Source organism: Myotis lucifugus, unplaced genomic scaffold (assembly GCF_000147115.1).
Source record: "Myotis lucifugus unplaced genomic scaffold, Myoluc2.0 scaffold_2852, whole genome shotgun sequence".
NCBI classification, from domain to species: Eukaryota; Metazoa; Chordata; class Mammalia; order Chiroptera; family Vespertilionidae; genus Myotis; species Myotis lucifugus.
The window spans coordinates 2,568-19,170 of NW_005873900.1; the positions used below are offsets into that span (position 1 = coordinate 2,568).

The 16,603-nt window shown below is 46.1% G+C and overlaps 1 protein-coding gene across 1 annotated transcript in view; it reads left to right on the plus strand.

Moving 5' to 3' along the window:
* Positions 1 to 14,039, plus strand: part of LOC102432213 (coiled-coil and C2 domain-containing protein 2A-like) — a gene marked incomplete at its 3' end in the record, with an annotated part of 16,040 nt that extends 2,001 nt beyond the window's left edge. The window contains exons 2-11 of the mRNA XM_023749103.1: positions 721 to 924; positions 2,911 to 3,003; positions 4,072 to 4,163; positions 5,363 to 5,377; positions 7,630 to 7,797; positions 9,445 to 9,550; positions 9,746 to 9,855; positions 11,007 to 11,103; positions 11,545 to 11,643; positions 13,863 to 14,039. Of these exons, the coding sequence (XP_023604871.1) occupies positions 721 to 924; positions 2,911 to 3,003; positions 4,072 to 4,163; positions 5,363 to 5,377; positions 7,630 to 7,797; positions 9,445 to 9,550; positions 9,746 to 9,855; positions 11,007 to 11,103; positions 11,545 to 11,643; positions 13,863 to 14,039 (1,161 nt within the window). The remainder of the gene's footprint in view (positions 1 to 720; positions 925 to 2,910; positions 3,004 to 4,071; positions 4,164 to 5,362; positions 5,378 to 7,629; positions 7,798 to 9,444; positions 9,551 to 9,745; positions 9,856 to 11,006; positions 11,104 to 11,544; positions 11,644 to 13,862) is intronic.
* Between the last annotated feature and the right edge of the window lie 2,564 nt (positions 14,040 to 16,603).

A 16,603-nucleotide genomic window follows, 5' to 3' on the forward strand; every position in this document is an offset into this window, starting at 1 on the left:
TCATGAATTCTAGAATTGTACACTTGAAACCTACAAAATGATATTAACCAATGTCACCCCCATAAATTTAATTAAAAATATGTAGATATTTAAAACACATATATATGATTTTAAATACACTATGCATATGAGTAACCTTATTTGCAGTTGGCACTTAGTAATACAATTATTTAAAATCTCTCATGTTCAAGTCTGTATATTTTCATAACACCTATTAGGGGAACGTACATACCAAAAATGAACCTTATAATTTTTATTTCTTTGGGAATGTATTTGTGGTATTTTTTATAGCTACTAAGTGATTTAATAGCATCTTCCTTATTACCATCACGTTGTTTTAATATATATTTTTTATTGAATTCAGAGAGGAAGGGAGAGGGAGAGAGAGACAGAAACATCAGTGATGAGAGAGAATCATTGATGGGCTGCCTCCCGCACACCCCCCACTGGGGACTGAGCCCACAACCCAGGCATGTGCCCTTGAATGGAATCGAACCTGGGACCCTCCAGTCTGCAGGCCGACACTCTGTCCATGGAGCCACACCAGCCAGGGCTGCCATCACATTTTAATGTGCTTTGTCTTTAAGTGAAAGGCAGGACATATCCAGTCTCGCTGTCTGCGTAAACCAGTTAAGCTTCCATTCCCAAACTCTCAGTGCCGGCTTTCCTTGGCTGAAACTCGCCCGTTGTCTGGAATTTTGCATTCTCTGTTCTTCACAGGTTGCTACCAGTGGCGAATCCTACGTCCCCGATTTCTTTCGCCTGGAACAGCTGCAGCGGGAATTTAACTTCGTTTCAGATGAGGAACTGAATAGAGCCAAACGATTCAGGCTCCTGTGTCTCAGAAGCCAAGAGGTGCCAGAATTCCGGAATTATAAGCCAATCCCAGCATATGACCGAGAAATCATGGAAAAGGTATTCCAGGTAAGAAATGGCTGTAATAAAATATTGCTGTGCTACTTGGTAAACCTTTCTCCAGGAATCTTGCTGTTGATATGTTCTCAGTAGCAATGCCAGTTTCTCTTTTGCAGCACTTTATATAATCTTTCCATTATCTTTCTTGAATCCAATGTTTAAATTAACTCTTCTCTCAATACAGTGAATGACATAAACTAAGAAAAATTAGAATTGTAGGGTTGAGAAATATCTTACATGTTAATGTGGCAAATTATCTTGCCTTAGTCAGGAGTTCAAGGCCATTGTAATCCAACCGGTTAAGCACAAGGCCCAGTGGTGAGCACTGTGGGGAAACAGATAGTTAGGATTAGAGAAACCTTGGGGTGGGAGGGGCACAAAGGAAGTGGGGAGCAGGGCTGGCATCCTGGGCAAGGGTGGCAGGATGCACAGAGTGTGTGTGGGGGGGGAGGTAGCAGAAGCCATCTGAGAGCCAGGGGGGTGGGACCTTTGAGGGCTTACAGGTTGTAATCCTGTGTAAGTGGGCAGGCCTGTATAGATGGGGCAGGCCAATGAATCCAGACAGGGGAGGTTGTATTTGATGAGGTAAATGGAGAGCCATTAGAAACTGGTACCAGTAGGACTTTTCATGCAGAAGCTGTTCTGGGAGAATATTTTCAGTTATTTGGTTCTTGTCTGCAGTGTCTGGACTTGTAATTGTGATAAAAACCCAACTTGAACCCGGCCAGCTCAGTGGTTGAGCGTTGACCTCTGAACCTGGAGGTCATGGTTTGATCCCTGGTCATGGCACAGTGTGGGGCATGCAGGAGGGCAGCCAATCCATGATTCTCTCTCATCATTGATGTTTCTATCTCTCTCTCCCTCTCCCTTCCTCTCTGGAATCAATAAAAATATATTTTTAAAAAACCAACTTGAACTAGCTCAGGCTTCAAGGGGAGTTTACTGAAAGATGAAATCCCAAATGGGGCTAAATATCTAAAGATGTGTGAATGGCAGGAGTTTATCTGTGCCTTGGTGACGCCTGGATACAGGGCCTGAATGCCACCAGGGCCCCTCCCCGTCCTGCCTAGGCTTCCCTTGCTGTGGTGGCTTCACTTCCTCCCACTGTGGATGGACTCCCTCTGCTTGGACACATGGTCCCCTTCATTCAAGTTCACATCTAACAATTTCAGCCAGAAGGGAGAGGTGTGTCCTCTTGCCCCAAGTCTAAAAATCTTGGACCAGCTTGAGTTACACAGTGCGGGGTAGAGGCCCCTGAGCGTACAGTGTGACCAGGAGAGGACTGAAGGAGACATGGCGGCTCCGTGGGCCCACATGGAATTTTATTGGTGGAAGAGAAAATGCAGCGGCCAAGGCAGAAGTACCCACTCCCAGTTGGTGACCAAGTCAGCTGCACGCAGATGCTATTTGCTGCTTTGTAATTGCTTTACTTAAGTTAGAAAAAGACAAAATTAGCAGAGGGGCCCTGTTTGGTGTTTCTAAATGGTTAGAGCATTGGCCTTCGCCCCTAAGGGTTTGATTCCCGGGGTCTGGGTGGCAGGTTCAATCCCCGGCAACCACTCAATGTGTCTCTCATATTGATGTTCCTTTCTTTTTCTCTCTGTCCCCCCGCCTCCTTCTACTCTCTCTGAGAAAAAAAAAAAAAGAAAAAAATATCCTCAGGTGAGGATTAACAGCAACAATAACAAAATACTAAACAGAGGCTTTGGCAAAGTTGCTGGGTGAGCTTAGTGTCTTGAACCACAGCCACTGTTACTGTGTGGCCTCTAATTACAGGGTGCTCTTCTGCTTCTAAGGCATCAACCAACTGTCTCCGAATTCTGGCTCCCACATCAAAGGCTAATTCTGAACCAAACGTTCAGAGGAAGACAGAAGAAACAATTAGAACCATCATTTATGAACTTGAACCACATGTGATAAATTCTCTAATCTCAGGAGGGCATGAGAAAGGACTAGTAGTTTAAAATCATAAAATTATTCCTTTTTAACCTTTAGGACTATGAGAAGCGGTTACGAGACAGGAATGTCATTGAGACCAAGGGCCACATAGATAGCCACCGGGCGGTAGTAGCCAAGTACCTCCAGCAGGTAAGGAAACCATTGTGAATGGCCCTTACAGGGAAATGGCTAGCACCCTGAGATGGGAGGGAGGAGGTCCACTTCTTTTCAATATCTATGTGGTGCTTAACCCCTGAAGGCTGATTATCTCATAGTCACAGACATGAAATTGATTAACAGCTCTCTTCATCTTGTGAACATATGAAAACATTAGGCTGTATCTCAGCTTGTTGTCAGTGATTCTCTTAAGTGGGGTAGGATGACAAAGGACAGTATTTGACAGTATTTGAATGTTTGCATCATACTATCTTTGCAATAAAATAGAAGGTTTATAATTGCTTCTGCCCTAGCTGGTTTGGCTCAGTGGATAGACAGTCGGCCTGCAGACTGAAGGGTCCCCGGTTAGATTCCAGTCAAGGGCACATGCCCAGGTTGTGGGCTCAATCCCCAGTGGGGGGCATGCAGGAGGCAGCCAATCAATGATTCTCTTTCATCATTGATGTTTCTTTCTCTCTCTCTCCCACTCCCTTCCTCTCTGAAATCAATAAAAATATATTTAAAATAAATGAATGAATGAATGAATGAATGAATGAATGACATACTAGGCACTAGAAACTTGAAGTGTCTTTTTGTCCTCCCTCTCTCCCTTTCATTCTTCCTTCCTTTCTTTAATAAATTTAACTTATAAGAAAGGCTACTGTGACTACAACATTTAAGAGGTCCTTTATTTAAAGGAGTATTAGGAAGTAAACCAGTCTGAATAGAGGAGGACCTCAAGAATCACGTCGGAATTGCCTGTGCTCCGAGACAGGGCCTAGTTTTTGTTCGTTCCTCCATTCAGCACGCTTCCACTCCCTGTGTGTCAGATTTTTCCAGGTCCTGGGAATCGGGCGGGGAGCAGAGCAGAGGCCCTCTGCCTTAGGAACTTGTACTAGTGAGCAAAGCCGGGTGGTTTACAGGAGGAAGAAGTCATGCTGCGGAGAAAGTGAAGGTGCCGGTGGGGGCTGCACTGAACTGACATTGGGGTGAAGACTCAGAGAAGTTCTATGAAGGTCCTAGAATGAGAACATTTTAAATAAAACCTCTTTCTTTCCCCAGGTTAGGGAATCTGTGTTAAATCGTTTCCTAATTGCAAAACACCATTTTCTTCTTACGGATTTGATAGTTGAAGAAGAAGTTCCCAATATCAGGTAAAAGCAAACTTTTTTTCCTTCTAAAAATTATTTTTATTGCATTATATTAAAATTTTCATGTAAATCTAAGATGCTTATCATTGTTTAGTGTGCATTTGGGCCACAAATAACACTGGAAACGGATAAAGCTTGATGAATGCCTTACGATTGCATTAGGTGAGGGGTCTCTGTTAGTCACACGAGATCCTCTCCATCATGGGCCCAGGAATCCTGTCTCCCCACTACTGCCACGTCAGCTTCGCCAGGCTTTGCCATTATTTTTTAATATGTTTTTATTGATTTTTAGATATTGAGGGAGGGAGAGGGAGAGGGAGAGGGAGAGGGAGAGAGAGAGGGAGAGGGAGGGAGGGAGAAGGAGAGAGAGAGAGAGAGAGAGAGAGAGAGAGAGAGAGAGAGAAACCTAGATCGGTTGCCTCCCTTAAGCACCCCCACTGGGGATCAAGCCTAGAACCTGGGCATATGCCCTGACCAGGAATCGAACCGGTGACCTTTCAGTGCATAGAACGATGGTTGAGCCTTTGCCACTTGCTCATTGCAATACAAGTCTAACAGCATTTCCCTCCTCCCAATGCCATACTTCCCTTACTCTCCCATCACAGGGCAGTGGGGTAGCTGGGAACCAGCCACGGAGGTCTGGGAGGCCAGGAGATCTGGGAGGCTGTGAGGAGAGAGCTGCTGTGTTTGGTGAGGCCCAAGGGCAGCGGGGAAAATGGGTGTTTACATAGAAGCAGGAAATTGACCGTGTATATGCGTGATTGTCTTACTATCACTTAGAAAAAAATTTCAAATTGTCTCAACTTGGGGTGGATGCACAAAAGATGGAAGATACCTTTCTCCACTGGGGGTCTTGGGCGGTCCATTAATCCCATGACCCTTCCTGGGACTGAATCTCTTGGCCTCCTAAAAGGGTTATTTCTTATGCGTGTATTTCCTCTCCAACGTCAAGGTGGAAAGGAGACAAAACCTTGTGCTGTCCAGGGCCTTCCCTGACATTGACCTTGCCTCCCTCCACGCACAGTAGAGAGGCTGTGCCCACATCGATTCACCCAAACCCCTTCTCTGTGCTCCAGGCCCACAGCCCAGTCATCGAATGTTTTATTCAGTCATGAAAATTACACTTAGACTAGATGGTGATTTTTTTTTCATGCTGTTTTTCCATTTCTTTTTCTTTTATCTGCTTTACTTTCTGCATTAAGTTCTGAAGGCTCAGGGTATGTTCTTTCTTCTTTTCATTTTGATTTGTTCTTGGCTTTAAACTAATGTTTCTGTAATTCGTGGTGCCAGCCACCAAGATGCGCCCTTGCTGACTGCCATCGAGACTTTGGGAGGCGCCCTCTCGGGGGAGGGAGGCAGTATTAACAGAGGAGGGGATGTGTCATGTTAGGGCCCCTGGCACAGGTATCCCTCTCAGGTCCCAGGTTTGGGTTAGGTAGGTCCTGGGAGAGCGAGCGCTGAAGAAGATGGGCTGTAATTTGTGACAACGGGGGTGGGCCTAGAGGGCACTGTGCAAAGTGAACTAAGCCAGACAGAGAAAGAGAAATACCATATGATTTCACTTACATGTGGAAGTGAAAAAAGGGCTGAGGTGTAGGGGAATTGGGGGGATGTTATTTCAGGGTACACATTTATAACTAGTAGATATGTAAGTCCTGGCCATCTAATGCCCAGCATAGTGATTATAGCTAACAGTACCTCAAAGTTGCTAAGAGACTAGATCTTAATTGTTCCCACCACACACAAAAAAAACATGACAATTATGTGACGTGATAGAGATGTCAGCTGATGTCATGGTGGGAATCAGACTTAAATATATGAACCCCTCAACCCAACAGGTTGTACACCTTACACTTACACAACATTACATCCAACTGCATCTCAATAAAAATAAATTTAGAATAATAAAATGTAGGTAATCTCACACACACACACACACACACACACACACACACACACACAAAGAGATTGGAGAAAATGTCAAATAATGCCCCTCTTCTCACATTTTGTTTTGGAGAGGAGTGAGCCTTCATAGTGGTACATCATGTTAACATGGAATGAATGGGCTTGTTCTTGTTTTACGTGAGTTAATGAATAATAGGTGTAAACGTTTAAAAGGAAGAAGGTGGGCTGTGAGCCAGAGTGACCCCAGGCTGAACCCCAGCTCCATGCCCATAGTTAGGAGCTTTGGCAAATCCTGTCACCACTCAGAGCCTCGGGTTTCTTCATATGAAAAATGGGGTAAATGTTATGCCTGTGAGGACTAGAAATATCCTATGTAAGGCGCCTAGCACTGTGCCTGACTCATGAAGGTGCTGATGAATGGTTGCTGTTCCGTGGGGCAGAGACCCTGGGAAGGACGGAACAGCACCTCGGGAGCCCTTGGGAGCCGCTCCTCCCCAGCTGGCTCGGGCCTCCTGGGCCGAGGGCTCCAGCCCTGCTCAGAGGGAAGCAGAAGAGCATGTGTTACAGCCTGAGGCCAGCTCCCCACGGCCTTTGTTCTGTGCCATCTGGTGTCATCAGTCATGTCAGCTTCCAGATTCAGAGCCACATCTGGGCTTCTGTTTAGTCTCTGGGCCCCAACTGAATTATTGGCTCCAGGGCCCTTTCTCCCATAAGTCACTGAGCATGTTGCTTCCATCTTCCAGGAAGTGTTTATGTGACATCATCTCAGCAAGAGGTAGGGAGATGTGAGACCCTTAAGCTCCCCCTGCCATCTCCCTTCCTCCTCCAGCATAGTCGCTGATGTCATAACTACTGTCATCACCCCACACCTAGCACGTCACCTCTGCTTGTACTGGACCAGAGCCCCGGTGCTCTGCAGGCACCTCCTTACCTAATCCTCTCAACAACCCGGGAGATAGCATGGAACCCCATTTTACAGATGATAAAACTGAGGCTTAAAAGGATCAAAGAGCAAGTGCAGCCAGGATTCATACCCAGTCCTGTCTAACGCCAGAGAGTGAGGTATCCCAGGAAGTGCCTGGAAGGGCAGTAAAGTCAGCTGCCAGGAAGATGGGGCATCAAGAAAGTGCTCAAGGGGCCCAGGAGCGGGAGCCCCTTCTAGCTGATGTGCCCGGGGCTCCTAAAGGGAAGATCCTGCTCTGAGGAGGAAGGCAGAGGGAGGTGCCCCTGTGCAGGGACCAGGGACAGGCAAAGGCAGAGAGTAGGAGAGAAGGGGGTGGTTTGAAGGGCTGCAGGGTAAGCAAGAAGGAAAGCAAGGCAGGAAAGTCAGGGAGGGTCCAGAATACCCTTTTCTTTCTCTTACCAGTAGCAGCTACAATAAATATTAATAATCCATACAGTAAGATCGCTCCCATCTTAGGAGAATTTCTTGATGATTTCCACGCTCTTTAGAAAGACAGTTTTCAGGGGCCTGTAGGGGACCTTGGGGCAGAGCTTGAGTTGTCTGGTGACTTTCCAGATCTTTCTTTTCCTTAGACTCCTAATTCTGTTCTGTAATCATTAGCATTTTGGGCCTAAGCCTTTTCAAGCTGGCAGAACAAAAGCGACCCCTGAGGCCCAGGAGAAAAGGTCGGAAGAAGGTGACAGCCCAAAACCTGTCCGATGGAGACATAAAGCTGCTGGTGAACATCATCCGGGCCTATGACATTCCTGTGAGGAGACCAACCACAAGGTGAGAGCCCTCAGGCAGCCCTGGGATGGACGGTGTGGGGTCCTGGCCACGCCCATCACTTCTCTATAGCACACGTGCTCCTGTTTCTAACATAGTGTTATTCTGTGGGGGCCAAAGTGAGACTCCCATTAGTTACAAGTAATAGAACCAAGTTGGTCAATTTAGGCTAAAGAAGGGATTATTGGGACTGTCTCACGGAACGCAAGGACAAGAGGTGCAGCTGAACTAGGGGTAGACTGTAAAGATTAGGATGGTTCTTCTGAGGCCCCATCGTCTCCCTTGCTTGCTTCCCTCTTTGGGTTTGCTTCCTTCTTCTCCGTGTGATGGAAGTGGTCCATCCAGCCAGGGTACCACCCACCAAGCATCAGCTTCTCAGGGGAGAGGAAGGGAAAGGTACCTAGGCGGGGCTCTCTGGAGATGAGTTTCATTTCTTTAAGAATATCAGCTCTTGCAAATGGTAAGAACTCCTTTTTTACAGCAGCATAGTATTCCATTGTGTAGATATACCACAGTTTTCTAATCCATTCATCTGCTAATGGGCACTTAGGCTTTTTCCAGATCTTAGCTATGGTTAATTGTGCTGCTATGAACATAGGGGTGCATATATCCTTTCTGATTGGTGTTTCTGTTTTCTTGGGATATATTCCTAGAAGTGGGATCAGCGGGAAGGCCGGGGAGGGTTGGGGGGTGGGGGAGGGGGTTGGTAAGAGATCAACCAAAGGACTTGTATGCATGCACATAAGCATAACCAATGGACACAAGACACTGGGGGGTATGGGAGGCTAGGGGAAGGTCAAGGAGAGAAAAAAAAAGGAGACATATATAATACTCTTTGTAATACTTTAAGCAATAAAACAATTTAAAAAAAAAGAATATCAGCTCTTGCCCAGCCGGCGTGGCTCAGTGGTTGAATATCAACCTATGAACCAGGAGGTCATGGTTTGATTCCCGGTCCGGGCACATGCCCCAGTTGCGGGTTCGATCCCCAGTGGGGCATGTGCAGGAGACAGCCCATCAATGATTCTCTCACATCATTGATGCTTGTATCTCTCTCTCACCCTCTCCCTTCCTCTCTGAAATCAATAAAAACATATTTTTAAAAAAGAATAGCAGCTCTTTAAAAGAGAAAGACAACAAGATCCCTGGTTCCTAACTCAAGCTAGGAATCCCTGACCCCTCCCCTTTCCCAGCGAGGCTTGGGAGGTCCAGAGAAGTGATTACCTAGGATTTGTAGCTCAAGGTTCCTGGAGAAGGCAGGTTCAAAGAAAATACAGTAGGAGAGGAATTAGATCGAGACGAAGAAGGCTGGTGAGGAAGTTTAGGGTTCTGCTTACCTGAGAGGGATTGAGGTTCATTTATGGGGAAAGGGCAAGTTCTCACTCAGGCACCCCCTCACAGAGGAGAGAGAATAGGACTCTGTCCTCTGTTCTTAGCTATACAGGTGGGTCAGGGATAGAAGTTGGGGAGTCCGTAGTGATCACTGAGTGACTGGGGGTGACCAGAGCATACGAAAAGCCTTCCAAAAGGGTCAGCAAGCTTAGAGAGAATGTCTGTCACCAGAGCCATGCATCTTTGGAATAACCATCTGCTCAATATATAATTAGTCTTTCTCTGTCACTTATTTTTTTCATATATTTTCCCTCCTAGCAAATTCCAGCAGCCAACAAGGTCTTCAAGAACTTTCAGGGAAAGGCACGCTGCTTCCCCAACCACACACAGCCCAACCCACAGTGCCGACTACCCCCTCGGCCAGGTGAGATGCCCCAGTGCCGGGTCTCTGCTTAGAATCTCACCCCTTACGTTTTTAAGAATTGCCTGGAAACTTCCTGGCCTGTTTTCTGCTTCATTTTTTGGACGTATACTATTTAGCAAATATATTCCACCTCTGAAAAGAGCAAAATAATTCAACTAACTGTATGGACTCTTACAATTTGCTTTTGCTTTTAAGGTTTTAGTACGTCCTTTTGTAGAAGTCTCTTTTCAACGAACAATTTGCCATACCACGACAGCCGAAGGACCAAACCCCAGCTGGAACGAAGAACTTGAACTTCCGTTTAGGTAAGCACATGGTCCTCTTTAAAGCACTAGAGGATATTTTGAAGAGATGGGAAGGAAACAGAGGCTCAGAGGGAAATGGCTGAGGTGAAAGTTTGTGCAGCTAATGAGCCAAAACAAGAACCGGGAGTCCTGACACCAAGTCCCTTGGTTTCCCTCATGTGCCACAACTGACTCCAATCAAGAATAAAGTGGGTCCCTAGCCAGTTTTCTCAGTGGTTAGAGAGTCAGCCTGTAGACCGAAGGACCAGGAATTCAATTACCAGTCAAGGTCACATACCTCGGTTGCAGGTTCCCCAGCCCTAGTAGGGGTACCTGCGGGGGGCAACCAATAGATGTGTCTCTCTTTCTCCTTCCTCTTCCCTCCCTTCCACTCTCTCTAGAAATCAATGGAACAAATATCCTTGGGTGAGGATTTAAAAAAATAATAAAGTGGGAAAATGTCCAACTTGTGAAACTCAGGTTCACTGCGGGACACCACCCTCCTCTCCAGGCTCTGCCTACTTATCGCCCAAGCCTCCCCTCCCCTTCACCCGCGGCCCCTCCGCTGCTTCTCCTTTCTTCCTTGTCTCCCCAACTCTGGAAGCTTTAGGTAAATTTGAGACTCTCTCGTTTTCAGAAATTATGCTTTTCTCTTACCAGAAATACATAGGCATTTAAAAAAGAAGGAAATCTTACCTTTTGCAACACCATGGATGGACCTGGAGAGCATTATGCTAAGAGAAATAAGCCAGGCAGAGGAAGCCAAATACCATTTGATTTCTCTCCAATGTGGAATCTAATAAACAAAATAAACTAACAAAGAAAATAGAAACATACTCATAGGTACAGAGAGAGCTATCAGAGGGGAGGGGGTTAGGTTGGGGGGGGCTGGGTGAAAAAGGTGAAGAAATTAAGCAAAAAACAAAAACATATACAGACAACAGTGTGGTGATGGACAGCAGACAGAGGGTTTAGTCCCTTTCTGTTTGGCTATATACAGGCATTATGTTATGGTGTCCACCCTGTGCAGACAAATGCTTCAACTGAAAGGACAGCTTCCAATCTTCACATCTGTGCTTGTGTTTGAGCACTTTTTAAATGTTGATGTTTGCGTGCTCATTATTTCTGTTTTTCCCATTCCCCTGTCCCCGGTCACGTGTGCCCACCTGCAGGGCCCCCAATGGGGACTACAGCACGACCAGCTTGCAGTCAGTGAAAGACGACGTGTTCATTAACATTTTTGATGAAGTGCTGTTTGATGTTTTAGAGGTGAGTTCACCGTCCAGGAAGATGTCTGCACTCTTCTCACATCCTCCGTCCACCATATAAGACCGGAACCCATTGTCCATCTTTCTTGTATTTTGAATGTCTGAAACTTGACATCATAAATGGGGAAAGAGAAAAAGGGCACTTGCTTTTCTATTGTCGATTGAGTGTCCATTGTGCTCCAGGAATTGTACCAGGCGCTCTTCATACATCTTTTCTTATTTAACTCTAAAATAATGCTGTGACATAGACTGTTACATCTCCAATTTATTAGTGAGGAAACTGAGGTTCAGACTTTCTTTGGGTCACAAAACCATTAAGCATCTGAGCCAGAATGTGACTTAGGTCAGCCTAACCTAAGCCCACGTGCTTTCAGTCCAAATCCTGCTGCAAAATGAGCGTTTGGAGTTCTTAACTGATTATTACTACTCACCCCTCCTTTAGGATGACCGGGAAAGAGGAAGTGGAATCCACACGCGTATTGAGAGACACTGGTTGGGATGTGTGAAAATTCCATTTAGCACAATATATTGCCAAGCAAGGGTAAGCATCTGGCATTGGAATGCTGTGGGAATGGGGAACCGCTCTATCCATTTCCTGTTAAACTTTCTCTGTGGGTATGTACCGCCAACCCTGAGAGAGCCTACGTGCAAAGCCCCCTGGGAAACATAAAAAACACTATATAAAGGCATTGATTTTCTGTCATATTTGTGCCACTTATTAAATATCCATCTTCGTTAGAGTTAGTTGTTAATATATGACTGTTCCAACCTGAGATTTTTAAAAACATTTAAATAGAAGTGAAGGAGAAGGTGGAACAAGGTGGAAACTTGTAAAAGCAACAAAGTGTAATGGACAGATGCCGGGAAGTGACTTGAAGAAATCAGTCAGGACCCTGGACAGCCCATTGAGTCAAGTGTGTTTCATGAATGTTTCTAGAGTCCTCACCATTTCAAACAAGGAGAATGGTTAATAGAGATTCACTCAGCTAAGACATCCTTCTTCAAAGTTTAGCAATTTTTCTAAAGGGATCCGTTAGGTTAACAACTCTTCAATGACCTGTCGCCTCCAATCTGGGACAGTTAAAGATTCTGAAGTGGCTGTAATGTCCCAGCACTGAGTCCATGGCAACAAGAGGCTTTGAGCCACAAGACTCTGGCTAATCTCGCACAGCTAAGGAAGGAGGCTTTAATTCCCCAGGTGACGAGGTCGCAGAGCAATACTGCCTGGGCCACAGAGTCCAGCAAGGCCAAGGCCAAGCCTCAACCCTGGGAGGCCTGGGTTGGTTGCAGTCTCATAGATCATTTGGAATTACAGTCCTCCCCAGAAAAAAAGGGACAGTCTACAGGTGACGCTGCCGTGACATGCTGGCCAAAAGAATTCACATTTCCTTCTTTGAATATATTTTAAATTACCAAAAAAAAAATTTAAAAAGCACGTCATTTTGCAACCGAAATTGCCCATGTGATTGGCCACTGCCGAATTTCACATTCGGAAGAGTACTCAGAAGAGATTATGCTAACCCCTTCTTGATGGATGAATCTCCTTGACTATATCCAGGTAATGTCCCTTCCTCCCTGGAAGACATGTCCACTTCTAAGTTAAGCCCTTTCCCTATTTCTCCTGAGACACAAATGCCATTGAAGAATGAAACAAAAATGTGAATTCTATACCTTCACATTCCAGCCCTGAACTGGCTTTAGCACTAGATAGTCTAACAAACATACTGTCGCTTGGACAATGCAAGAGGTAAAAGTCCTGCCCTTTTGAACCTCTGCACAGTTAGGTCATGTTATAAAAGTGGCTTATAATCCATTCAGCCCACATTTACTGAGTATCTGCTGTGTACACAAAACACTGCTGTATATGGGAGAAGGGTGATACACAGGGAGTGGATTACGGATTCTGTTCACCAAGAGCAATCATCTGGAGGAGCATCGTAAACATGCTCACAGCTATAAAGTCTGACAGAATGTGCCCGTGTAACAAATGAAGAAAACAAACTACGTGTGAGGCTGGCGGAGATGACAAAATAATTCATGAAGGCGATAACATAAAATCGTTACAATTTTGCAAGGTGGAGATGGGAGGCGGGGGTATCCGGAAAAGGGGGGTGGCTGCTAGCCAACACCTCCTGAGCAGTTCACCACCGGCCAGGCATCCTTGTCAGTGCTGTACATCCATGAAAGCATCCGGCACACACAACTGCCCTGCAGACTAGTTACTGTTATCATCGCCCTTTTACAAACGCATGCATTGAGACACGGAGTTTAATTCAGGTTGTGAACCCAGGACACCCAGTGTTAGTATCAACATGCATAACTCGCCCACACTCTGCTGAACCAAGAAAAGGTGAAGAAAAAGGCAGTGCTTTCTGTGAACGCTTAGGGAGACCGGCTGCTAGAGCATCGCCCTGTGGACCGAAAGGTCCGGGGTTTGGTTCTGGTCAAGGGCACATACCTCAGTTGCAGGCCCTCCCCGACCTGGGCCCTGGTGGTGCAACAAATCGATGTGTTTCTCTCACATCGATGTTTCTCTCTGTCTTTCTCTCTCTCCTCCACTCTCCCTAAAAATCAATGGGAAAATATCCTCAGGTGAGGATTTAAAAAAAAGATAGAGAGAGACTGGCTGGAATGATGGGCGACCCTGAATGCCAGTCTGAGCAGTCCTTAGTGAATTCATCAGACAGTGAATCGACACGTGCTTTTGAGCGTCTGTTGGCAAATGACCGGGATGTTTACCACGTCGTGTTTTCTGCACAGATCGATGGAACATTTAAAATAGACATCCCCCCTGTCCTCCTGGGCTACAGTAAGGAGCGGAGCGTGGTCACCGAGCGGGGCTTTGACTCTGTCCGCAGCCTCAGCGAAGGCTCCTACATCACCCTGTTCATCACCATCGAGCCTCAGCTGGTTCCCGGGGAGTCGGTGCGAGAAAAGGTAAGTCTGGCTACACGTCAGTCGTGTCTGGCGTTGGCAACACGAGAAATGCTCGCTAGGCCGTGCTGGGGTGAACTGGGACCGCGGGGCACAAGCAGAGGTTTCCTTTCTCCAAATCCACTCAGTGCTCCGTCTGCTTGGACAGAATGAAGGGAGAGAGCGCCCGTGTGGGTCTGCATTTCCACCCAGCCGACAATTCGGTCAATCAGCTTTTAGGCCAGTGGTTCTCAACCTTGGCTGCACATTAGAATCACCTGGGAATCTTTTTAAAATCCTGATTTCTGGGCCTCATCCTCTGGAAATTCTGTTTCTTTGTTACTAATGTTGTGGCCCCACCCCATAACAAAGAAACAGATTTTCCCGGAGGAGGACACCCAGAAATCAGGATTTTAAAAAGATTCCCAGGTGATTTTAATGTGCAGCCAAGGTTGAGAACCACTGTTTTAGGCAAAGCAAGACGAATATAAACATGCTCCCCTTCCAGAATTTTCTCAGTGGGAGGGAGATGAAATAGGACTCTTCATCTGGACATGTTTTGGCAAGCACGCTGACATACATCTGCATGACCTCACATCCCTGGCTGTGCTGTGTACTGAATCGATTCATAGGATTCTAAGGCTAGGTGACCTTCAGGGGTGACCTCCATTCGTTCCAGTGCCTCCGGATAGAAATAGATATGTGCACAGGCACTCTAATTTTGCACAGCTCTAGAAAAAAAAAAAAAGAGCTTCCAGAACTTTCATTTGTTAGCAGCTGTTTCCTGCCCTTCCTAGCAGGGGAGGGGGGGGCCGGGTACTGTGTTCATGTAGCATGCCCGTGCGGCCTTGAGGCGTGCCACCCTCATTGGACTGGGGAGAAAATGTCGACCATAACCTCTTATCATTGTGAACTATCACAGTAATAACAACCACCACAAACAGGGCCTGAGTTCTTCCTCTGTCCAGAGCACTGTCAGGCATTTGACTTATGTTGTCCCCTTTAATAGTCCCGCTGTCGTGTCAGGTGGGTCTCCAATCAGAGATGAGGAAATAAAGCTCCTCTTATCCTGGTTCACCCAGGGAGTAAGGCCACAACTGACAACAAAACGTCTGTCCCACTTGAAATCTGATCCACTCAATATTTGCAGAGAATCTTCTATGTAGCGGGTGCTTTTTAGGCACCAGAGATACAACAAACAGCCTAGAAAAGCAATTAAAATTCCTTGGAGCTTACAAGCCCAAGTTGTTAGCGACTAAGCTGTGCTGCATCGATCACTGTGCCGACTCTTTATCCACTGTCATTAGACTCAGATGGAGGTTTTCTTAAATGAGCACATTCCTCTCTTTCCGTTTCAGTATCACAATTTGGTTCACAGAGGAATATACTCTTATTATTTCCCATTCGTAAGGCATTTACAGAAGACATAAAGGATGATTGGGGGGAAAAAAATCTACCGAAATTCAAATTCCTCTTATACGCTGGCCTTTATCACCAAAGCTGTAATAAGGATGTTGTCTAGAAAGCATGTTAGCATGCATGCATTTCAAAATAGTTTAGGAAAGGAAGCATATTCAGAATGTGTCACCTGGAGAGAATGCCAGCAGGCATGTTTACGCCGTAGGATGCTCCCATTCAGGATGGTTTCACAGTATCTGTGTATTCTATCAGGAGAGAACACAGTCAGCTAGTCCCCACCCTCCCCCCCTGTAGGTGAGCTCTGAACCCTTTGGTCCACTGTCCATCTGTGACTGTGGCTAGAAGGACATCAGAGACCCCCTGGCACGTGGCGCATTCAAGGGCACTGGCCTCCTATCACAGAATGTTCCAGGCCTCCGGGCTCTGAGACCGAGTTCCCAAGCCTGCAGCCTTCCTTCCTCAAAGCAGATAACCAGGCTGTCCTCCTGCCTTTGGTAGCATTTCACTGCCCCGCTGTGGCTGCAGGCAGCATTTCTCTGAGACCTCTAAAAATGAGGCCACGAGAAACCCCTGGGAGCCCAGGTTCTCTTATGCTTTTGGATAAGGAGGTACCTGGGCTGACAGCACCCTCACGGTCCTAAACGCACAGGCAGACAACGTCCCTCAGGGCTTCCCTGTCCATTACTCAGGAAAGAGCAGCTCTCCCTAAAATAATAGGGACCCACACCTGGAATCGTGTTCCCACTGACTGCAACTTCCAGGATTCGGGGATTAGTCTTCCTTCCACCATCATCCCATACGGAGCCTTTCTATGGGATTTTTTTTAAGTTATTTACTCATGGAATTTTCTAAAAAAATCAGTAGCAAATCCTGAAACTCTTATTCCAACATTGTCTTGGTAAAAACAAGTTTTTGAAAATGGATTGTTTCTGTTAATGAAGTCTTTCTGTTGTTTCTTTCCTTCTTTCTTTCTTGCCTCTGAGAGATGAGTGAGATGCTGAAAAAGGTACCAAGCCTTTTGTGTTTACCCTTCATCAGTCAACAGGTCCTAGGCTTTCACTTTCATTCTCTGCTTTGGTCCCTGTCCACCTTATGGAGTCTACTGGGTCCTGACGTGTGTGTGTGTGTGTGTGTGTGTGTGTGTGTGTGTGTGTGTGTGGTTCCCCTTA